Consider the following 24,326-nt stretch of genomic DNA (forward strand, 5'->3'; position numbering starts at 1 on the left):
TAATGTAAGAAAATCACATGTCATCGCTTTAAATTTTGATTTAGAGGCAAATTCAGCATAAAAATTCATAAAGTTGCATGTTTCACGTAGTTTTGTGAATAATATCTCAAGTTTTAGTAATCATATACTATTTATTTTTCCTCAAATGTCTTTCCTAAACATTAACAAACGTTTTAATGAAAAAAGAATCACATGTCATGGCTTTAAATTTTGTTTTAGAGGCAAATTCAGCATAAAAAGTCATAATTTTGCAAGTTTTACGTAGTTTTGTGAATAAAATCTCAAGTTTTAGTAAACAGATACCTGTTACTTTCCTTCAAATGTCTTTTCTTAACGTTTACAAACATTTTAATGTAAAATAATCACATGTCATCGCTTGAAATTTTGATTTAGAGGCAAATTCAGCATATTTTTGCTTGTTTTACGTAGTTTTGTGAATAAAATCTCAAGTTTTAGTAATCAGATACTAATTATTTTTTCTCACATGTCTTCCCTGAACATTAACAAACATTTTAGTGTAAAAAATCATATGTCAACGCTTTGAATTTTGATTTAGAGTCAAATTTAGCACAGAAAGTCATAATTTTGCGTGTTTTACGTAGTTTCGTTAATAATATCTCAAGTTTTAGTAATTAGATACCTATTATTTTTTCTCAAATATCTTTCTTAAACATTAATGAACATTTTAATGAAAAAAGAATCACATGTCATCGCTTTGAATTTTGATTTGGAGACGAACTAAGTATAAAAAGTCATAATTTTGCATGTTTCACGTAGTTTTGTGAATAATATCTCAAGTTTAAGTAATCAGATACTAATTATTTTTCCTCGAATGTCTTTCCTGAACATTAACAAACATTTTAGTGAAAAAAGAATCTTATGTCATCGCTTTGAATTATGATTTAGAGGCAAATTTAGCACAGAAAGTCATAATAATTTGTGAATAATATCTCAAGTTTTAGTAATTAGATAATTATTTTTTTATAACTAATGTCTTTCCTGAACATCAGCGAACATTTTCATGTTAAAAAACCTACATGTCACCGCTTATTATTTTTCATTTAGAACGATTCAAAATGATGATGATTACTGTACACCACAGAGATTTAGGGAATAATATCAATAAGATCAAGCGTTACGGAATTCCATTTTTATCAGTAGATTTAGAACGATTCAAAATGATGATGATTACTGTACACCACAGAGACTGAGGGAATAATATCAATAAGATCAAGCGTTACGGAATTCCATTTTTATATAGTAGATTTTTCAAGCAGATTGAGCAAACACTGGGAATTTTCATACGTATCAATTGCTCCATGTATAAAATTATGTCAGGTAGATGAAATATGGTAAGTAAGAGTGAATTTTGGTGTTTCCAAATTATTTCAGTACTAGATCACAAAACTACGTATTTTCATAAAAATTCAAACAACAGAACCGTTCTTCAAATTTTAAGCTCTACATTTTTGCGGTAAAGTCTCCTGAATTCATACGCGATGAAATATTTATTTTAGCATGCAAATATTTCGAGAAAACCCAGTTTACATTCACCAAAGTACGTATTTTCATGGAAACATGATTTTCTCAGTCTCCCACGGTAGGTTTCAACTTAGCTTTTCAATTTTCAAGCTCTATATTTTTAGAGTAACATCTTCTTAATCCAAAGATGGTGAAAGATTTTTTCTAACATGCATAGATTTGGAGAAAATCAACTTTTAATAAGAACTCGTACTTCAGTGAATTCAAACTCATTTTTCTCTAAATCTATGCATGCTAGAATAAATCTTTCAGTATCTTTGGATTCAGAAGACGTTACTCTAGAAATAAAGAGCTTGAAAATTGGAGGGCTAAGTTGAAACCTACTGTGGGAGACTGAGAAAATCAGGTTTCCATGAAAATACGTACTTTGGTGTATTTAAACTCGTTTTGCTGAAAATATTTGCATGCTAAAATTAATATTTCATCGCGTATCGATTCAGGAGACCTTACTTCATAAATGTAGAGCTTAAAGTTTAAAGAACGATTTTCTTATTTGAATTGTTATGAAAATACGTAGTTTTGTGATTTTGTACTGAAATAATTTAGAAACTCCAAAATTCACTCTTGCATACCTTATTTCATCTACCTGACATGATTTGATACATGGAGCAATTGATACGTATGAAAATTCCCAGTGTTTGCTCAATCTGCTTGAAAAATTAGAATAAACACAGACATATTTGCGTCTCACGAAAACGGGGAGGGGTCCAGAGGGGTGGCATCTTCACCAAAACTTAGAGCTACTATTCCCCTTGAATGAAATTCCAAGTTTCCCCAAATCGGCCGTTCCAGTGCTGAGAACGAGCATTTTCAAAAAACAAGTTCCGTCCCGGGTCTTTACGGGTTATTGTAACGATATTAAATCCAGTCAAAACACATATTTTTTCATTGATATAGTGTTTTGGAAGAAATGGAATCAAAATTTTGTTCAAACGTTCGTTTTGGTATACATTTTGATTGATAGCCAAGCTACTAGGCTTGAGCCATGACTTAGACAAAAAGGAAAAAAGTCCTTTCCAGGCCACTACTCTGGTTGGTCTTTCATTACCTTTCCGGCGGACCATTGTTGAGTTTTGCAGAAAATTATACACAGTCGAAACTGGAAGATTTTCGCTTCCGAAATGGTTTACCGTGAATTTTTTGCCAAAATTGTTGCGCAGTTCATAGCGAATTGTACAATGCACTTGCGGAATGCTTCGTGTTTCGACGCCATTTAAAACAGAACTGGGCATGCATATACATACTCTCATTTTTCTCTGAACGTGTTCGTTGTGGAGTAAGAGAGCCTCAAAATAATTACAAATTTTTATTTGTCACCCGTCATATTACCCGGTATAAATCCAATTAAATATTGAAAGTTTGTCCCCATTTCATTCCAAACTTTTTCTCACTCGCCCGGAAAGCGTTCGAATCTCTGTACATAATCTAGGTGTGAATTTCAATTTAGTTTTGCATCTAGGATAACTCCTAGATATTATACTTCAGACGAATATTTTACGTTGGATCCATTCAGAGTTAGGACTTTTTACTACGAGTGAATGGAGCGAGCACTGTTCTGTGAGGGTTTGTATTAAACCATTCATTTTGACACCACTATGAAGTACAATTCAGTGCAGCATTCCGTCTGTGAAAAATATTATAACTAAATCATTAGCAAAACCGATTATTTAAGAACCTTTAGCTGCTTATTGATTAAGAAGACCATCCACAATAAGCGGCCACAGTAAAGGAGGTAGCATTCCACCGTGGGATCACCACTTAGTGGTTTTCACTGTTTTTTTAATGAACCAATTCTACAGAAACTTTTCTTTTGTTTAGCATTTCCATTGAAACATTCCATTTTCTTATCAACTTTTTATTGAGCGGTGGTTTTTGTCACAAGGCTATGAGAGACAGGTTTTCTTTATCATTTTTATCAAATTCTTCTGTTGGGATAAAAGAAATTTAAAATCACGCTCGGAGAAATACATAAATTCAGGACTGCTTAAGATTTTTTTACGTATTATTTTGTATATGTTTCATGTTTAAAAGCTTGACTCATAATAATAAACGATCAATCAATCATATTCACTTTATTCAATCATCTTTTATTCTATAGTTGTATGTATAAAATTGATCGTGAAATTAAAAATGAATGTGTTCAAAATGCCTCACCCGCGTCAAAAAACTGCAAACTTTCATCCAATTTAAAATGTCACAGTTATTACCGCTCTCCATGAATCATAATCATTTCCGGGAAGTTATCCATCACTCATGATGGAAGCAAAAATCGGCAGGTCAGTTTATTCCGTTGAATATTTAATGTCAAATGGCACTGCAATTTAATTTCGAAGTAAACTAGGTCCTCCGGTACTGAGTCGCCTTAAATTCATCAAATTAAAATTAATTATTTTCTTGGCACGCCTCGAACTGTCGAAGCGTTCGTTGGCTTGTATAATTAATTGGTCTTTGGTTCGGCCAACGCTTGCAGTTGATGGTGGTGGCAATCAAATTAAGCTCTCTTTGGTCTATTAATTTCTTTTTTTACCAAAAAAAGGAGCAGCGAATTCTCTGTATTCGACAGTAACCGAAATTCAACAAGACTGTTTTTATTATCGTTTTTTTCTTCTTTCACAGATCGCAGAAAGATTGTTTGCACCAAATGGAGTCGGTTCGACGGCTTCCGGAACGGCAGGGTTACAACCTAATCGAGCAAGTATTCGAAACTCCAAAAACACAGCCGATTTGAAACTATTGGAAAAATTAGTAACATCACTGCTGGAGGCACAGGATTCCGCAAATAGACAGCGATCGACCGGCAGTGGCACAACAACACACCGTTTGCGACCGCTATCGCGGTCATTCCGCTTACCAAGTTCCATCAGCCGTAAGGATACTAGCAACTCGGGCACTGCGGGCACTGGTGGCGGTGGAACAATGCCTACGATTCGAGAATCGGCTGGCAGTGGACTGAGGATCAATTCTTGGGGCGACCAGAACAGTAACGTACGGAGGGTTTTGAGCTCTATTGCCAATGCACCGCACCGTTTTAGCCAATCGCTCGGTGCTGGGGATGCAAACAACGACGAAGAGAGAAGCAATCTGACACAGAACATACTTTGATTATACTTTCAGATGGATTGGTAACATTCATTCGCCCTGTGCAGTGTTTTTATAATGAATAGATTTAAAATGTATTGCTTCAACTGTCCAGAGGGTGCAGTAAATATTATAAACGCAATGTGTTGAATGAACTAGGGGAATTCAGCCATAGGAGACAGTTGCTTTAATGTATAAATCAAACTGAGCACAAATGAATACATTTATCTGCAAGGTGACAAAATAAATTATACGTTGAATGATTGATGAATGATTCTTTACTCATTCAGAAATCTTAAACATTTGCTTTCGGGTGTCTTTCAAAAAATGTTGAATTAGTTCCTAACTTAATTTTTTTTTCGTTTTCGTTTCCTAAATTTTCAATTTTCTATGTCCTCAGTGTCTATTACTGAGGGTGAGCGGTGGATCACACAGAGAAAAATAATCGGTTTTATTCCATGTTTACATTATACTTACATGCTTTTCTAGCAAGGTGACCGTGTTCTCACTCAGCTGCCGTTCGCCATTTTCGTTTGTCTCAAAATAGGACGAATTGGCTAATCGTACCGTGACTCCATATTTCGCCCGACCACGAGCTGCGGGAAAAAAGAGTAGAAAAGCAATAACATGAATTTTATTCTGATAATGAGTTGCATTTGTTCATGGTTCCTGATCAGTTGCAGGTCTCAAGAGGTTACCGATTTCTCTTGAATCTACGTTAATGTGCTTCAGGATGATTCAAACTTCTATTTGGTAGACTGCCTTCTCAATGGTTATTACACAAATAGGTACTTAAAGCATCACCACCGTTGAGTTTTAAATTAAATCTTCGTCACTCGAATACAGAAATTCTATATTCTCTCAAGCACGGCTCGGTTCAGCAGGCAATTTCGTATATCCTCATGCTTCCCCTCTTCCGATGGCGACGAAAACCCGATCAGGTGAGTAAACCGTAGACGTAATTGTCTGAATATTAGTTTCCCTTTGGAAGCTAACTGCAAAACCGCATACCGAAACAGACTTGCTTCCTTTCGCTTGAATGTAAAAAAATTTAACACAGAGGGTGCTGATGAAGCTTTTCACCAGGATACTGTTCGGCTTTGAAGCTGCAGAGCCGTACGTCCGGGAGGCAACTCACAGCAGTCTCTCTAAATGGGATGCTGTCTTATCAGATCATTAACTATGCGGCATTTTGGCTTAGCACACTACTCTTAGTCAAAAGAGGGGAAGGAAGAGAATTTAACAAGTGACTAGTTTTCACAGTGGTTGCCGCTTTTTCGTAAGCCCCATCCGATCCGTTGCGTAATGCTGGTGGGAAAGAATAGATTTGGCCTGTTTGGTTTCTATTAGATAAGAAGTTGATTTGGGGAGGAAGCTCTGTCTACATAGTTGCGCTATGCTTGGTTACTCGCGACGGCAATGAGTTTATGCTCGATTAACAGCACTAGATTGTGCTGACTTCATGATAAACGGATTTGCAATTCAGTGATCGGCGGAAGGGCTTAAAACTAATTCTAACTAAAATCAGTATTTAAGTATAATCAGCACAAAATTTCCACATGCTGAAGCGGGCGTGCTTTGAAGTTGCATGATAACATCAGTTCGAATTTACTTTGTCAATTGCGCTGCAAAGTATCCCTTGTTACACAAAGCTGTACGAGAATTGAAATAGTTTTCACAGTTACTTTAGCATTATATTAAAATCCCTCTGTACATCTTCGCCAACAGTTTGCGTAACATACGGCAAACTCCACTCTCACTCAATTAGAATACGGAAAGAATTAACTTTCCCTGCGCTGCTCGACTGCTGAACATCATGAACAAATTGCTTTCTGCGAGAAGAGCTACTGTGTAGCTGCTGCTGCTGCTGCTGCTCAGTTAGATCCAGATTATGCACTACTCACCGGAAGACGAGATGCTTTGATCACATTTGCAAGCGTCCTTGCTGCCATCCTCAGTGTAAATACATTGGCGGAAGCAGTCTTCGCCGCTATCCGGGTTGCAACCTGGAGCGAAAGATGAGAAACGAAGGAAGAGCCTAAAGAAAACTCAAACAACAAAGAGCTGGTACGGATAATTGCAAAATCTGAATAATATATATCATGAAATACAGCGTTGGATTGTAGGGAAGGAAACTCAATGCACGACGGCTTAGAACATTACATTGCTGACTGTTGGACAATAACGTTGAACCAGCATGATTGGGTGGATTTTAGGATTAACACATGTTTCATCGGGTTGGTTACTTCAAATACGTGAAGCGATAATAAAAAGTCACTAAAAAGAACCACGACATGTTCCAGATGAGTGTATGGGATAATATTGATATAAACATTCCAGCGACACATATTCACATTAGAATTTCAGAACTATCTGTAATAGCTTTTACAGTTCGAAACATGGTACGAAATTATTTCACCAAGAATTTCAAAAATTTAATGAAAGATAGCTTATATGGATACCTGGTCCAAATACAAAGAATGCAAACAATAATAAAGAATTACTAAATTGATAATTTCCTAAAAAAAAAAGAGAACCAGAATCATAGTTAAATGCAAAATGTTTTGAACAAACCCAATGTCGTTTTTATTGTTATTGAATCGATGGTGTTTTTGAATGTCCGGATTCATGGAAATAAATCGATCAATTAGTATTTTCAATAAACTACCTAGTCAGTACCAAAATCATCAGTTTTTATTGCTACCTGCATTCCTCCAACGACAGCAGTCTTCTGAAAAACATCACCAATACTAGTTCTAATCATCATAACGATTCCAACACCGGTAATAATTGTAATGATTCTGAGCCATTCGTGGTCCCCGTGGTTCTGTGGCTAGCGTGGTTCTGTGGTCCGAGAACTTGCTCCACTTGGTCCAATCACCTAGTACGTTGCGCGCCTACACGTCTTGTACCGGCCGTATTCGAGACGAACCCCACCACGCCACCCTCACATAGGGTAGATCTGCTTAATATAGACCACTTCCTTTAGTGGACCACCTGAACCTCTCACACCAAATTACATATTATAAATATACTTATTTTGATTTATGCTTTGACAACTTCAATAATGTTTTTCATTAGAAATGTTGCAAGAGACGTTTACTATAATATTCTTCATTAAAGCTGCAAAAAATCTCTTTTAATAACAGCTACCTGGTTTGCCATGGTTTGTCAACGTTTTCATAGGAAATGGCTTTACCAAAAACTGTACTGACATCACACTTCCCGAGCGAAAATAATAAGATTTTCGATGAACGGGTAGGAAAAGAGTGTCTTTAAAAGATAAGCAATAAATTTTACTAGAAAAACACTTAAAATATTGAAAAAAATAGTGGCCCAATTAAGGGTGGAAATAATACTGTTTTCCTTATTCCGGCATGCTTCATTTCGAACAAGAGCTATCATCGAAATAACGCCGCAAATCATAGTCACCATAGTTACCATAAATTTGTTATGATTCAGTTATTGTATAAAATTGCTAATAAAATGAAAAAAAAAAAACGCCGGAAATTGGTAAAAAATATACTGAAGCAGCTGTTACTGAGTGTTTTCAAGCAATAAAAAGTGGTGTTTCGACTAGAGAAGCTCGCAGGCGCTCCAATGTTTCACGATCCACCGTAATGTTCCGTGCAGGAAGCAAGTGGTCAGGAAAACAAGGTAAACAAACTGCATTGACTGCCGCGGAAGAGGACTCATTTGTTTGCTGGATAACTCGGATGGCACGTAAAGGATTCCCTATTACGAAAGAACGGGTGCAGTCTACAGTTGATCCAGATCCAGAACTCTCAGTGCGTAAGCCAGAGTTAGATTCATCAGCGGCAGCAACGGTTGAAGAGATGTATTATTTAGACCTGGCCCAAATTAGGAAATTGTTGTGGTCCAAATAAGGAAACGGTGGCCCATTAAAGGAAACTGAAGCGATGATTTATTTCTTTTAGTGTGAGAAAATAGAGGTATTATCTAGTTGTTTTTCAAGCAGAAAATATAATAAACATGTTACTTCATATTTATACATAATGAAATATTTAATTCAGTTTAGATATTTACACTTTTTCTTGCAAAATTTGCAGCTACGCTACTAAGTGGTCCATTATAGGGAGTTATACCCTGCTCTGCCGAAGATGGTACTAAGCACACGTCGTTAAAAAACGTGCTTGCAAGTCCTCCTCGAGCATTGTCTCGTACAGTACGTCTGCGGATTTCTCTGCTGCAGTTGTTGTCTGATGTTACCAATGATCCGAAGTACATAAATTCGTCAACCACCTCCAACTCACCTTCGCCGACCACTAAGTTACGTTCCCCCTGCTAGCAGATACTTGATCTTCGACGTATTCACCTGCAACCCAACTTTTTCTGCTTTACGTTTCAGCTTGGTGTACTGTCCAGCAACCGCTTGTTAAAAGCGCATCCGATATTTCCACACAGCACTGTGCACCAGCCATCGTAGCCTTATCAGTTCTGTAAGTTTCCTAGGGAAGCCATTTTCGTCCATATTTTTTTTGCTCTATAGTCCATTAATTAGTACTTTCGTACGTACGGTACCATGTAGGATAACCAGTCACCCACCATGGATCGAGTGAATGGCCGGCTACCTCGGCACGCTCCCAGTCTGGTATAATGTGCAACAACCGTTCCAGGATTAGCAGACCAAATCTTACTCGGTTGCAAGCAGCCCTTGCTGAGAAATTTGATTCTGCTTATGTACAATAGCAGACGCTCTCCATGTTACAAACGCGACAAATGTCATCCTGAACTCGACCAATGTTCTTACTCGGACAGGGCCCAGTTCTTAGTCCTGTGTAGGTACAAAGAACCCACTTGTTAAGCTCTAAGAGCTTTTTAGTAATTTTTGCGTTTGGTTGTTGTTCTTTCCAGTATTTAAGATTCATTTTTATTGTGCAATTAGAGATACCGCAAAAGGGTTCAGGACCAACAAATTGCGAGTTGGAACCTTGTTTGGCCAGTTCGTTTGCTTTTTCACTGCCATCAATGTCGCAGTGCCCTGAAACCCAGTACACATTGACAGAGTTCATACGACACAGCCTTCGCAGTAAAAGAACACACTCCCAGAAAATTTTTGACGTGCATTCATGAGCACAAATAGCCCTTATAGCCGCTTGACTATTAGAGAGAATGCAAATATTCGCTTGTTCATAATTTCTCTAGAGGCAAACGTTGACACATTCGATTAAAGCGTAAATCTCTGCTTGGAATACTGTGGGCCTGTTGCCCATTGTCACTGATATCTGTACACCATTATAATTGGCTCCGAAAAACATTAGTTTGTATTGCGCCGTGCCAAATAAATGGTGTGTGAACAAAAAAAAAATCTGTACACCATGACCGAAGATTCCCGCACCAGTTTTCGAACCGATTTTTGAGCCGTCCGTGAAGAAAACTGTTGACCCCTGATGAACCATATAAATTCCGCACTCCCAGTCGGTTTCTCGCACTTTGTACATACTCATCACTAGCCCTCTTTTAAAGCATTGCAGAACACTCAGATGACCAACAAGATCACTAGGTAAGACCTCTTTAACCTATTATGGCCCAGGTGTTCGATTGATCGAACAGTACTTTAGCTATTTTACGCATAATTGAGATACGATAAACATATTTCGAACAAAAAAAACCTACTGGGCACCCCTCCCATTCCGTAGGGAGGGGAGCGTTTTGCGCAAATGTGGGCAAAAATACAGTATTTTAATATTTTTTTTTTAATAAAATACTACTAGGGGTTGTATGAAATGGTGATGTAGGAATAAATGTATATGTTATATGCTGCGATAAAGTGTTCATAGGCAACACTACCGTTTATATTTGATGGTCGTTATTGTAAAACTTACGATGCATGAATACATGAAAATTTTACCCTAGTAGTAGTTGTGAAAATTCTCATAACTTCTATCTTCAAGCATCTAAAGTTCTGAAAAAAATCGATTCCATAATCTTCAGTATGAAAATCGTGCTACAGAACGCTGATGATCGCACCACCACCGGTAGTATTGAATATTTTGTTGGCCGCGCTTAAAATTTGCTCTCGGCTGTGCCCTCCAGTAGCTGTGCCAGCAAAATATCCTGCAGCGTACGATGGTAACTGTTGCTGCCGTATGCAAAATTAACTGCACTGCCTGGAAGCTGACTCGTATGCAGCTCTCGTTTCTCAATGTCGCGTACCTCTAACAGCTATACTCCACTCGCTGTTGTGTGACAAACTAGACTGAAGCTGAATTTTCGGGTCTCCTACGAAAGGCGGAAAATCGAAAGGCAGAATCACGAATGGCCGAATCACCAAGAGCACGAAAGGCAGAATCACAAATGGCAGAGTCAAGAAAGGCACAAAAAGCAGAATCAATGGAGGCAATGTCACGAGTTGCGCGGAAGGTGGAATACAACTACAGGTTGGTAGAATCTTCAGAATTACGAAAGGCAGATTATTTCATATGGCAGAATCACGAATGGCCGAATCACCAAGAGCACGAAAGGCAGAATCACAAATGGCAGAGTCAAGAAAGGCACGAAAAGCAGAATCAATGGAGGCAATGTCACGAGTTGCGCGGAAGGTGGAATACAACTACAGGTTGGTAGAATCTTCACTGGTAACCAAGGCGAAAGAAAATGTTTGATGCCAGAATCATAGCAAACCAAATCAACAAAATCTGAAAAAAATTATGGAGTCGCACGAAAAACAAAACTCTAGTGATAATTGCAGGTAAGATTACAATCAAAATTGAGAATAGTTTAATTGTTCATGCTGACAATTTTAGTTGCTTTGAGGAAACCCAACCGGTATTTTCCAAGGACAGCAATCAGCAGCTCGACTATTACCAGCAAGGTAAGAAATTTTACTGGTCTTCCCATGATTTCCCATGTTACTTTTATTCACATCAATTTTGATAATTTTTACTCAATTTTTATTTGATAAATTTATTTATGATTTTTTTACATTTTTAGACACCTGCCCCAAAGCTTTACCCGAAGCGAGTATTGTGTATTCTCAGAAAAAATAAGGAAATGCTCAACATTGAAGGCTATCTTTACAATCTAGATAAAAAGGTTAGTTTAATTATTCAAAAATTTTAAAATTACTTTATTGAAAATGGCTAACTTGAACGTTGGTTGTTTTATGCTATTCTATTCTATTTATGTTTGATAGTTAACTGTTTTCGAAAACAAGTTGACTTAAAAAAGCAAATATTTCCGGACATTTTGACCTACTATATTTCATTTCTTTGGTTATCCTCAGGGGATTCTAGAATTACAATAACGCCCAGTTGATTTTTTGTTTTCGAAATCACGAAATTAGTGTATGTTATACTAGTCTCGTGTTACGCACACTTCTAGCTTAAATGCCATTTTTATGTTGATCTACTCGTCCTTAATACATTGGTTTGTTTGTCCAACACATGATTTACCACTGCCAACGACGCATGGTTTTCCATTGATTTTTATTTTCATTTTGAGCAGAATATATCTTAAAATTTGTGAGACTGTTTAAAATTCAATACAATGTTAAACTGTCTCAATTATTTGCTTAGTTGCTCTTTTAAGCTTAGTGTATATAGTATTTTTCAAAATATTTTTTCCTAATATCTAAATTCCTTTTATTAGGGGATATCACAACAAAATCCAAGAAAAAATAAAATACATGTCGCAGTGTGTACAACAATTAATATAAGTCTGTTTTTAATTTTATTTAAAACTGACAGCTTTAATTTTGTACAGTCAGTCTTTTTACGCCATTTTCTCCGCGATGTTTTGCAAGACTTTTTTTACTGAATTTTCCGCATTTTTGTAGGCTGATTTTCGAATTAACACTGGTTAGGAACCAGAAACGTGTTCCATTAGACATAGTCAAAAACACCTCCCCCACCCGAAGGACCCGGAATACCGCAAGAGGGCAATTTCAAATAGTTGACAATCTTCGCCTTCCAGCGCTTTCTTGCTTTCTTCTGCTTTTTTTTTCTGTCAACTTACTCTTGAGCTTGCAATGCTTCTGTATCCTGGGGACAATGAAAGGTATGAGATAACTTTAAGAGTTGGGGCGTAAAAGTTTTGTCTTCTCGGAAAAAGTTCTCATGCAAAATTTGATCTCAAGCGGACTTTGGGAAGAAGAGCCTCAGAGTAACCGCATGAAATAGTACACATGAAATTGTCAAATTGATTTTATTATGCAAAATGAAAATAAATAAAATTTATGCAAAATGCTCGAAACGTTAGAAACGTTTTATGCAAAATACGAAAACTTAGATCCTGCGACTTACAAAATTTTCGAGCTATGCCAATGGAATATATGAGAAATTTCTGGTCTGAAATTCTTTGTCTGTAAAATAAAAATCACCTGCATTTTTATTACATTACTTCATCGATACCTAACACTGTGTCACCTTTTAACGCAACGATAAAAAAAACACTCGCGGCCTTCGGCCGACTCTATTGTCCATGTGTGTGCTGTCCTTACTCGCTACCGCTCGTTCGGACTTAACTGAGGGAAAGAAACTCTGTTTGAATATTCCTAGGAAATCAGTAGATCAGTCGTTTGTATGCGAGAGGCCGCCGCTTCCGACGGCGGGTCGGCGGCCGGCTCGGACTGCGGAAACCACGGCGGCTTAGTGCCGCCTCGGTTCCTTGCCCTCGATTATGCGTCTTCGCCGCATGAATTGTGTTATGTTGATTGTACCTAACAAGACAGTGAGATGTTATATAATATTTCTAGAAATATGTTTCAAAAAAAAAAAACATTCAGTTTTGCGATTTGTGAGTTGTTCAAAGCTCAGCGTTTTCAATGCGACATAAAGAGAGGGGGTGTTTTCGGCGGTGATTGAAAAAGAATCTGTCCTTGGAACAACCTACGAAGCTAGTTTTTTGCATGATACTATTTTTCATCTCAATGTACCATACTGCATAAAATTAGTTCCTTGGGTTGTTTCCTTGGCCCAGAAATACGTTTTAAATCATTGCCAATCATGTTCCAATTCCGGGATGTCCAGTCGTTTACTTTTTGTTTCATTAGGATTTATATACAGTTGTCATGATTAATTTTGAGTATTTCATTTTTCAACCATTTTTACACTTTTTACATTTGAATATTCTTATAGTTCAACAATCACACAAATATATTTAACTTTTCTATTTCAGAAAAACCAGCGATACTATTGGGATTGTGCAAGAAGGAGTCACAGGAAACAAAGTAACTGCAGTTGTCGTGCGAGAACCATCACGTTTTTGCGTGAAAACCCACATGAGGTTGTATCACACGGAAACCATGACCACCCTGCAAATCCGATCGATTGCCTGGAAAATAAATATCGTTACGCTCTTAAGCGTAGAGCAATAGATTGCAGTGATGTTCCGTCGAAAATTATAAGAGAAGTCAGCTGCTCTATGAACCCAATCGTACAAACAAGGGCCAGCAAACAAGCTCAAAAAATGGTGATTCTTAGAAAGCGTGCACCAACTGCTGGTAGCCTGCGTGTATTGGTTGATGGAGAAGATATACACATCCCTGTAGAACTTCAAACTACTTTAACAGGAAACATTTTCTGATGAAAAATGTAAACAACGATGATATCAAACTTTTAATGTTTTCCACCATGCAAAACCTGGAATTACTATCTAATGCTGCCAGATGTATACATTCCACGGGCTTGTGGGATCCGGTCAAAGCCAACGAGTAATTCCACTGGTTTACTTTTTACTAGGACGCAAATGTCAAAAAACATATGCTACCGCTTTTGAAGCGTTGTCGGATGTGCTCGCGGATAACAGAATGAAAGTAAAGTGCGAATACATTTTTTCGGATTTTGAAAAAGCTGCGCTCAATGCGTTGCGAGAAGTTTTCCCCATGCTGCAAAGCTTTGGATGCTATTTCCATTTCACGCAGAACATCATGAAGCACGTGACGTTATTAGGATTAAAATCAGCATATTCCATGAACATTAATCTTTACATGAGTATTAAAAAGATCTGCGCGCTATCATTCTTACCGCACAGTAGAATAGGCAAAGCATACAAAGAGCTTAAACCTACTCTGCATTACATTCCTGAAACTTTTTTCGAGTATTTCGAAGAAACGTATATTTTGGGAAAAAACGAAAATGGCCGCCCACTCTTCCCTCCAGCTTTAAGGAGTAACTACAAGGCCGTGAGAGCAAAAATTCCACGCTCGACGAACCTTCTGGAGGCGTGGCATAGAAGGTGGACGGTTCTCGTCGGTACAAATCATGTTAGCTTGTCGAAAATAATTATAGAAATTCGTAAAGAACAACACGAGACGGAGGGAATAATACTACAGGTAAAAAATGACATTTTACCTGCTCAAAGTAGTGTAAATTCGAGGAAAAAGGACCAACTTATCTTCGAGAAATGTAGCAATTTAAACAAATCATCAAATTTAGAATTTTTATGCTCATTAAGCCTATGCCTGGCTGCAAAAACTAAGAGAATGTAAATAATTTGTAGAGTGTAACATAATTTAACTATATAAAAATACATAAATCATAAAAGGAATCTTTTCTGTTATTTTTATTACTTGTTTTTTTTTTATTATATTATTACGATAATACTTTTATATTTATTTTATTACGCACTGTTCGTAAATTTGTTTAGTGTCATCTCTGGGTTTGGTTTCAGTGATTCTGCCTTTCGTGCCCTTCGAAATTCTGCCTTTCATGTTTCCGCCATATGTAATATTCTGCCTTTCGTGTAAGATCATAGCGTTCTGCTTTTCGTGATTCTGCCTTTGGTGCTTCTGCCATTTGTGATTCTGCTTTTTGTGGTGAACCCGAATTTTCTACACGCAGTCTTTTGTATCGAGTTCAGCGTAGATTCTTGCCATTAGGGCGTGGTCACACAGCTTAGAGAAAGAGGAACAAACCAAAACACCTTCGATACTACTGAGTGATTTTCATAAGCATCAAAAGAAAGTTATTGCTTTCCTGATGCGAAAATCACTCTGGTTCATAGGTTAACTAATTTTCGTTTCTAATATTTGACTGATAACGGTGTTCGAGTGGGTAGAAAAAAAAACAATTTAACCGGAAAATCACTCAATTTAGCAGTGAAAATTCTTGAAATGAGGGTTATATCTTGCTGTGATAAACTATTTATTGGCAACACTACCGTTTATCTTTGGTGCGCCCTGGTCGTTATTGTAAAAATGATTATTGAGAAATAGATGAACATTTCACACTAGGAGTAGTTGTGAAAATTCTCATAACTATTAACTTCAAGCATTTATAGTTCTAAAAAGAACCGATTCCATAATCTTCAGCTCAAAATGTGTGCTATAGAACGCTGATGATCGCACCACCACCGGTAGTATTGAATATTTTGTTGGCCGCGCATAACATTTGCTCTCCGCTGTGCCCTCCAGTAGCTGTGCCAGCAAAATATCCTGCAGCGTACGATGGTAACTGTTGCTGCCGTATGCAAAATAAAGGTAAAATGCTCCGCACTGCCTGGAAGTTGACTCGTATGTAACTCTCGTTTCTCAATGTCGCGTACCTCTAACAGCTATACTCCTCCGCTGTTGTGTGACAAACTAGACTGAAGCTGAATTTTCTACACGCAGTCTTTTGTATTGAGTTCAGCGTAGATTCTTCCCATTAGGGCATGGCCACACAGCTTGGAGAAAGAGGAACAAACCAAAACACTTTGTTGAGTCAAAATATGTAGGCTGTGGAATTTATCTCGTCCATGTAATTGTTATCTGTGCGCGGGAAGCAAGCCAATAACGAGGGAAATGTATGGGAAAGCTTGACCTTGAAACTTTTCACCTTTTTCCACCATTAAGCAGTAAAGCAACAATGTTGAACATTATATCAAAAAATTGTTACACATTTTATCTATCCACCGACATATAAATGACTAAGATGCATTAAGTCGTTCGCTTGCTATAATCGTTTGAAATCTGATGCAACATTTGCCAGTTTCATTTTAAATTTCACAAAGTGTAATCTAGTATAGAAAACAAAGACGTAGTCCTACGTCAAAAAAAAGTTAAAACTCTAAATAATAAAATATTCTAGTGGCTTATGAATAAAATTATTTTTGTACTATATATCAATATTTTACAAGCACTGCAACGCGCGCGTCACTTGGTTGAAAATGACTGTTCGTTTTACTGAACTGTGGTCCAATACGTGTTCACCAGAGTGCCTTGTAAATCAATTTATTCGCTATGAAACACGACTTCTCGAAGTCCGATTGAGCTGAATTTAGCAAAGCGACTCCTTTAGAGAAGAACGAAACTTTTGAGTCCTATCCCTAAACAAAATTTGAAGATCAAATTTTTCTCATACATTCCATTGGAATCCTAATTCAGATATTGTCACAATCCCGCATCTTAAAAATGTAATGTTTATGTATATTATGAATGTTTTTAAGCTTTTGCACCTAATAGAGAACAAATTTCAATAAAATCATATTTTCCAGGATTTTTCACAATATTTTTTTATCACACATTGGCCCACTGTTCGGTAAAACGAACAGTGAAAAACGCGGTTGTGGAAAGTCGGTAAAAGTTTTCTACTCATTTTTTTCTTTGATTAGAACAATACAAACCTGTGTTGTGAAAATCGCGTTAGAGAAAAAACTGGTTCTAGGTCCGGGCCATAATGCGTTAAGACGTTTGAGCCGCAGGGCACTCCTTTCCGCATCTAATTGCACAAATTCATGGAATACTGCGCATTGCTCCAGTTAAGGCAATACACGCATGTTTTTGAAGCTTTGATAACTTTGTTCTTGCAATATCCTTTTTTGTTTTGGGCCACCACACTAAGGAAGCGTATGTTATTTTCGGGAGTATGATAGATGTGTAGAACCATCTGAACATTTCTGGCATTGGGCCCCATTTTCTACCTAGTGGTGATCTCCAAAAAATACCGATCTTGGAGGCTATATTGGAAGTAGATGCAGTGTACGCTGAACTTCCCAATAACCGGTTTGAATTTAATCTGATAAGCGCGACTCTTGACGGTTTCATAACAACTGGTACAAGAGGCTCCGTCCCGTAAAACTTTGCAGGCCTTCCAGTACGTTCCGAGTCCATAGTCTGGTGGAAATCATGCAGCAGTAGGGTCAGATGTCTGTTTGTAACTTCCGCAGACCGGGGGCGTCATAGTTGCTCATAAGGTGCTATAACGACCCACCCTATGACATCGCTGCTTCGGCCTAGACCACCATGGGGTCACATAGGCGATTACTCCACTACATATGAGATGGTCCCCATACAAAGGAACGGCCAAAATACGAGTTTCATATTCAGGATGTTCTGAACGCATAATTTTGTAGTTCTCGATCTATATATCCATATTTCACAATTAAATCTTGATACATAGCACATTTCATGTTGAAAAAAGCCTCCGAAGTTACCTTTCTCAAAAATAAAGCAAAGAGATTTTCTGAATATGTTGGAATATATAAAACCCTATTAAATCGGTTATGGTATGTTTGCATACAATTAAAAGTTCATTATATTAGCTTAATAAAACTGAAAGTGTAATTCATTTTAACCCCTTCGGAAACTATCGCAGGCCACGTAGAAAATATGCGAAATTTTCCTAATTTTGACCTTCAAAAACATCAAATGTAAGCACGTGTAAGCAGGGGTTCCTGGGGTAAAACGCACCAGTTAACGAAAGTAGAGTATATTCTTGTTTAAGCTGAGAGATAAAACCAATGTTATATACTGATAAATATATAAAAACCCTTATTTATTCGTTCAAACTCGCATCTGATGCTTAGACATTATAGAAAATGCATAATACACATTTTTAAAGAGAGTGTAATAATTTTATAAAAGTCGTCAATCGAGGCAAAATGCACTATTCCTGGGGTAAAATGCACCGCAACAAAGGGGCAAGAAGCACCTTGCAAATGAGGTAAAAAGCACCCCGTCTACGGGGCAGAACGCACTACAATATTGGGGCAGTACGACTCATTATGTCATCTAATAAATAAAGGCAAAAAGGTTTTCTATGGAATTTCAGACACTCGAGTGGCATGGTTTTGGGAAACACCGTTTTCGATTGCCTCTAGCACCGATCGTAGCTGTTCAACGATAAATGACTGCCGATTGGACTTCCGGACAATGCTGGAAACGTGATGAAATGTAAGCAAAAAATTTGTTTACAAAGAGTCCTTTTGCCCCGAGCTAAGGGAAGCGTTATGCCCCGAACGTAACAAAATAATGTTTCTGGTTACATAACGGTAATTCTCATTGAAACTTATCGATATTTCATTAGAAATATGTTGCTCGACATATATTCGATGCAATAACACTTTTCGCTGGTGGAAAACATCAATTTAAGAGCTAAAAACACTTAATTCAGCTGAGGAAAAAATTAGACCTATGCAACGAAAACTTTTTTTGTATTTATTCACATTTTCTGACATTTCAGTGCTGCCAAATTGACAGGGTGACTATAGAAAACATAGATTCAAATAATAGAATTATTATTTTGTTATTAAAATGTTTCTCCATTGTAAATCAGAGGAGGTGCATCTTGCCTCAACGGTGCTTATTACCCCACGTTTCCCTACAGTTCCTGATAGAGTGCCTGAAAGCCCTGCTTGGGCTTTTCAAGAATCAATGTTAATAGTTTGCGGAAAATTAGCGTTTTTGTAGAAGAAGATGATTGAAAGTTTTTCATTTTTTATGTAAGTTTTGAATTTTGGGGTGATTCATCAACGAATTCATCGTATGTCGTACTAATTTGGTACAAAACACATCGAAAAAACGTTAAATTAGAATAATTATTAGTTTATATACACTGACGATTCTTTTTATTATTTCGAAAAATAATAAGATTTGCTTTAATTCACGTGGTTTAGAAGGATGGTTTCTTCTACAAAGTTGTTTGTTAGCCAATAATATGAAAATCTTCCAAAGTCAAAACTATTCAAGAAGCCATAGTGTATGAGATATTGATATTTTTGGACAAACTGGACAAAAAACTTTTATTTTAATTTTTTTTTTTCTAAGTGTACTAACAAACTTTATGAGTTTCTAATTATAAATCTTTCAAATTTTGAACTTTGCTGCAGAATTAGGATGGCTATGGCATGTACTTTTTGAGATATTTAAAAGAAACGAAAATTTCGATGATTTTTTTTTAATGTCATATCTCCATTAGCGCACAAAAGCGCAACCTGTAACTCTCAGGGCTGAAAGAATATTAAACTAGGTTTCTTTACCCAAAATTTCAGCCCGGAGCTTTTTGGAGCTTTTACTCTGTGAGTTATTCTGTACAATTCTTCAAAATTAGAAAAAAAGTGCGCCAAATGTCTTCGGAGATGTTATCCCGTAAAGGCCCGGGACGGAGCTTGTTTTTTGAAAATGCTCGTTCTCAGCACTTGAACGGCCGATTTGGGAAAATTTGGACTTTTATTCGAGGGGAACAGTTGCTCTAAGTTTTGGTAAAGGTTCCAACCCTCTGGACCCCTCCCCGTTTTTGTGAGACGCAAATATGTCTGTGCTCTACATTTTTGAAGTAAAGTCTCCTAAATCAATATGCGATGAAATATTTATTTTAGCATGCAAATATTTTGAGAAAAACGAGTTTAACTTCACAAAAGTACGTATTTTCACGGAAACCTGGTTTTCTTAGTCTCCCACAATAGGTTTCAACTTGGCTCTTCAATTTTCAAGTTCTATATATCTAGAGTAACGTCTTCTGAATCCAAATATGCTGAAAGATTTATTCTAGCATGCACAGATTTAGAGAAAAACAAGTTTGAATTCACTGAAGTACGAGTTCTTATGAAAACTTGATTTTGTCTAAATCTGTGTATGCTAGAATAAATCTTTCAGCATCTTTGGATTCGGAAGATGTTACTCTAAAAATATAGAGCTTGAAAATTGAAGAGCTAAATTGAAACCTACCGTGGGATACTGAGAAAATTAGTTTTCCATAAAAATACGTACTTTGGTGAATTTAAACTGGTTTTTCTCAAAATGTTTGCATGCTAAAATAAATATTTCATTACGTATGGATTCAGAAGACCTTACCGCAAAAATGTAGAGCTTAAAATTTGAAGAACGGTTTTGTTGTTTAAATTTAAAAAAAATACGTAGTTTTGTGATTTTGTACTGAAATAATTTAGAAACTCCAAAATTCACTCTTACATACCATATTTCATCTACCTGACATAATTTGATAAATGGAGCAATTGATACGTATGAAAATTCCCAGTGTTTGCTCAATCCGTTTGAAAAATTAGAAAAAAACACAGACATATTTGCGTCTCACAAATTGATCAGCGTCTCAGGGAGATGACTCGTTCGTATGACACTAGTTATGTTCAAATAAGTCATGTAGTCTTTGAGATAATAGACTTTAGTTGTTTTATTAACAATTTAATACATAACGGTTGCTTAAGTTTGATTATAATCAAAGGAAATGGGAACGTATAGGGCAGCCAAACTTTTAAATCACGTGTTCAATCATAATTCATCAGTTAACCTTTAGCCTGCTCATCTGATAATAATATTGATAATATTGATCAAATCGGTTGTGTAGTTTCTGAGATAATGAAATTTCGTGATTTTCACATTTCGACACATTACAGACAAAGTTACAGTCCGATTATAGTTAAACTCAGCCATCTCTGAGAAAAGTGAGTGAGTCCAAGTAGTCTTCGGAATATGTTCCTTTTCATAGCTGGATTTCACATTTTTAAATATAACAGGTAAAGTAATGGTCCGATTGCAAAACAACACATTACAGACAAAGTTACAGTTCGATTATAGTTAAACTCAATATGGTGTTATGAAGCAGCTAGACCTCTCATTTGACACTAATTTAGTGGGGCAACTAGACCTTCCATTTGACACTGATTTTATAAAAATCGGTCCAGCCATCTCTGAGAAACATGAGTGAGATTAAACAGTCTTCAAAACACGTTTTTTTTATAACTTTTTAACCACAAGTTCAATCTTCATAAAATTCATAAGTTAAGGGTAGCCCGTTCATTTGAAATTTATTTTGTTCAAATCGGTTGTGTAGTTTTTGAGATAATGATGTTTCATAATTTTTACATTTAGATACATAACCTCTAAGCTAAAAATCCGATTACAATGAAATTTAATAGGGTCTTATGGGACAACAAGACCTTTCATTTGCAATTAATTTCATAAAAATCGGTCCAGCCATCTCTGAGCAAAGTGAGTGAGAGTAAAAATCTGCACATACCCACACACACACATACACACACACACACACACACACACACACACACACATACAGAAAATGCTCAGTTCGTCGAGCTGAGTCGAGTGATATATGCCATTCGGCCCTTTGGAGCACTTTTATACTTTCGGTTTTGAAAGTGATTGCTATACCTTTCTAGGAGAAAGGCAAAAACTAACTTTTTTGTGTTAAAAGAAAGAGGAATGATTCGTTCTGGATAGTTGTAGGAGATTCAAAAATGTGAAACTTTGTTGAACAAATGAAAGTCCCATCTTCCTTCAGTACATAGTTATAAGGTATACATGTTATATGGAACATACTTAAAATTTAGCATTTTGTACGTAACTTGTGTTAGTGTGTTAGTTTTACATGAAAATGTTGTCCGAAGGAATTATGAGGGCATACAAAACACCCTTTTTTGCCAAAGACCAGATATCTCCAGGACTTTTCCTTACAAAGTTATATTATATTTTGGCTTATTTTTTCGATATATTCAAAAACGTATAGGTTAATAAGGGGCAAGTGGAATCATGATGTCAATACTTTTTCTTGAAGTTAAGCTTAAGTTCTATAAACACTTGTAGATTCCATTTGTTTAAATCCACCCATATTAGAGTACAGCGAGCATATGTTACAGTAGGATTTCATGTATTGAAACTACTAACTTTTTTATGTTAAAAGATAGAGGAATGGTTTATTTGGTAAAATTCAGAATGTGCAAAAATATGAAACTTAGCACAACAAACAATATTTCTATCTTGATTGGGTACAGAGTTACAGAGTATTTTATATAAAATTTACTTAAAAGTTAGTGTTTCGTGCTTAACTTTTGTTAATTACATTTTATAAGAAAACGTTGTTCTAAAGAAGAATTTGGACATACAAAAAAAAACACGTTTTTGTTGAAGACCACATATCTCCAGAACTTTTCTTTACAAAATTATAGCATATTTTAGCTTATTTTTACGATAACTTCAACAACGTATACAATAAAGATTGAGTGGATTAGGACAAATGGAGCTTATGAAAGTTTTTAGTACTCGAGCTGAACTTAAACAAAAAACTATTGACGTCACGATTCCACTTGCCTATTTTTCAAAATTATCGGATCGGATCGGTAGGTAGGACGCGTCAAGAAGCTGCGACGCGTCAAGATGACGAATGACGATGACGAAAATTGGCAGATTAGCATCTAGGTAGCCAAGAAAGCGGGGACACTCATATACTCGAGAAGGACGGGTCGAGGTACTCAGAAGTATTGAAGAAAATGAGGGACGAAACCCATCTCAAGGATCTATGGGCGAGTGTGCGGAGTTTCCGTTGATCTAGCACTGGTGAGCTAATATTTGAGATCCAGAAGGATGCCAAGAACAAAGGAGCACCCTACAAGATCTGGTTGAATAAAAAAAAAATTGAGTCTCCTTTCGGATTTCAAAAAGCCTTCAATCGCCTTACGCCATCCCCTTTAAGGTCCGATTGGTTGAAATTTCTCACAGGGCCTTTTTTCGGGTAGGTGAACATTTTGAATAGTGTTTTCAAAATGACCATTTTGGTTGGCACACTACTAAGCAGGTTCAGGTGAAAGAGATGCCAGAAGGTGCAAGCAGCTTAACCTGGAGGAGATCACCGACGGGTGAGAAGTCGCACAATTCCACAAGGGGAAGTGCGCGGTGGACGTGACCACTGAGTCACTCTGCCTCCGAAAGAGTCCAGCGGGGACCCAGGAGGTGACCTTCCGACTAGCATCTGCAGATGCGAACCTGACCCTGAAGACAGCCATACCTAAGAATGGCTTACCAGTGTGTCCTCTGGGCATATTCCAGCAGCCGAACATTTACTTCAGGTACTTTGATGGAGCATAAAGTCGCAGCCTCTCATTGTCAGTCATCACCATCGTATTAGACCCTACCGTATCCCTCCCAGAAACGGTAACTCGGTCGCGGGCAAGTTCAATATGACTGCCATATGAACGACAAGAAGGTTTCCGCTTTAGGAGGTTGTGTCAACCTCAAAAGAAGGTTTCGCGGTTGCCAAGGTTAACGAAGTATTCTACTGGAGTTGCTACGCTCCGCTACGCTGGTCAATCGAAAGGGACGTTCAGATGGCCGACCTCGTAACTATGAAGCTGATGGAACTAATGCCGTTGGTGATAGGGGGGGGGGGGGGGGGGGGGACTTTAACGCTTGGGCTGTGGAGAAGTTGCTGTATGAACCGAGACTGGCCAACGTTGGGACATACAGCAAAATGATTGCATTTCAATGCCGAGGTATTTGGGGAGGCATGAAAAGAGCACTCGAGAGGGGCAGATGACTCTGCTACATTATTGGGGCGTGCGACGCCACCATGTCTAGAACTCGCCAACCTAGGAATGGAAAGCCACCGGTTTACTGGGGGGCTTGCGCGATAGCGGATTTCCCCCGCGCAGGACGGAGGATGCAATGGGCGCGAACCGAGAAACTTTGAGTAGAGCGCCAAGCAGCATTCGGACTTGCAAAATTTGCGCTTAAGAGTGCG

The 24,326-nt window shown here is 37.3% G+C and overlaps 2 protein-coding genes across 8 annotated transcripts in view; one reads left to right on the top strand and one right to left on the bottom strand.

Moving 5' to 3' along the window:
• The window catches only part of LOC129732404 (uncharacterized), a 104,734-nt gene extending 99,880 nt beyond the window's left edge, over positions 1-4,854 (top strand). For all 6 annotated transcript variants that reach the window (XM_055693259.1, XM_055693258.1, XM_055693261.1 and 3 more), the window contains exon 13: positions 4,159-4,854. In XM_055693259.1, coding sequence (XP_055549234.1) covers positions 4,159-4,644 — 486 coding nt within the window. In that variant the 3' untranslated portion in view covers positions 4,645-4,854. The remainder of the gene's footprint in view (positions 1-4,158) is intronic.
• Positions 1-24,326, bottom strand: part of LOC129732403 (uncharacterized) — a 596,785-nt gene that overhangs the window by 327,736 nt on the left and 244,723 nt on the right. For both annotated transcript variants that reach the window (XM_055693256.1, XM_055693257.1), the window contains exons 6-7: positions 6,525-6,626; positions 5,098-5,216 (exon numbers count right to left, since the gene is read on the bottom strand). In XM_055693256.1, the coding sequence (XP_055549231.1) occupies positions 5,098-5,216; positions 6,525-6,626 (221 nt within the window). The remainder of the gene's footprint in view (positions 1-5,097; positions 5,217-6,524; positions 6,627-24,326) is intronic.

This window comes from Wyeomyia smithii, chromosome 3, assembly GCF_029784165.1.
Source record: "Wyeomyia smithii strain HCP4-BCI-WySm-NY-G18 chromosome 3, ASM2978416v1, whole genome shotgun sequence".
Lineage (NCBI taxonomy): Eukaryota > Metazoa > Arthropoda > Insecta > Diptera > Culicidae > Wyeomyia > Wyeomyia smithii.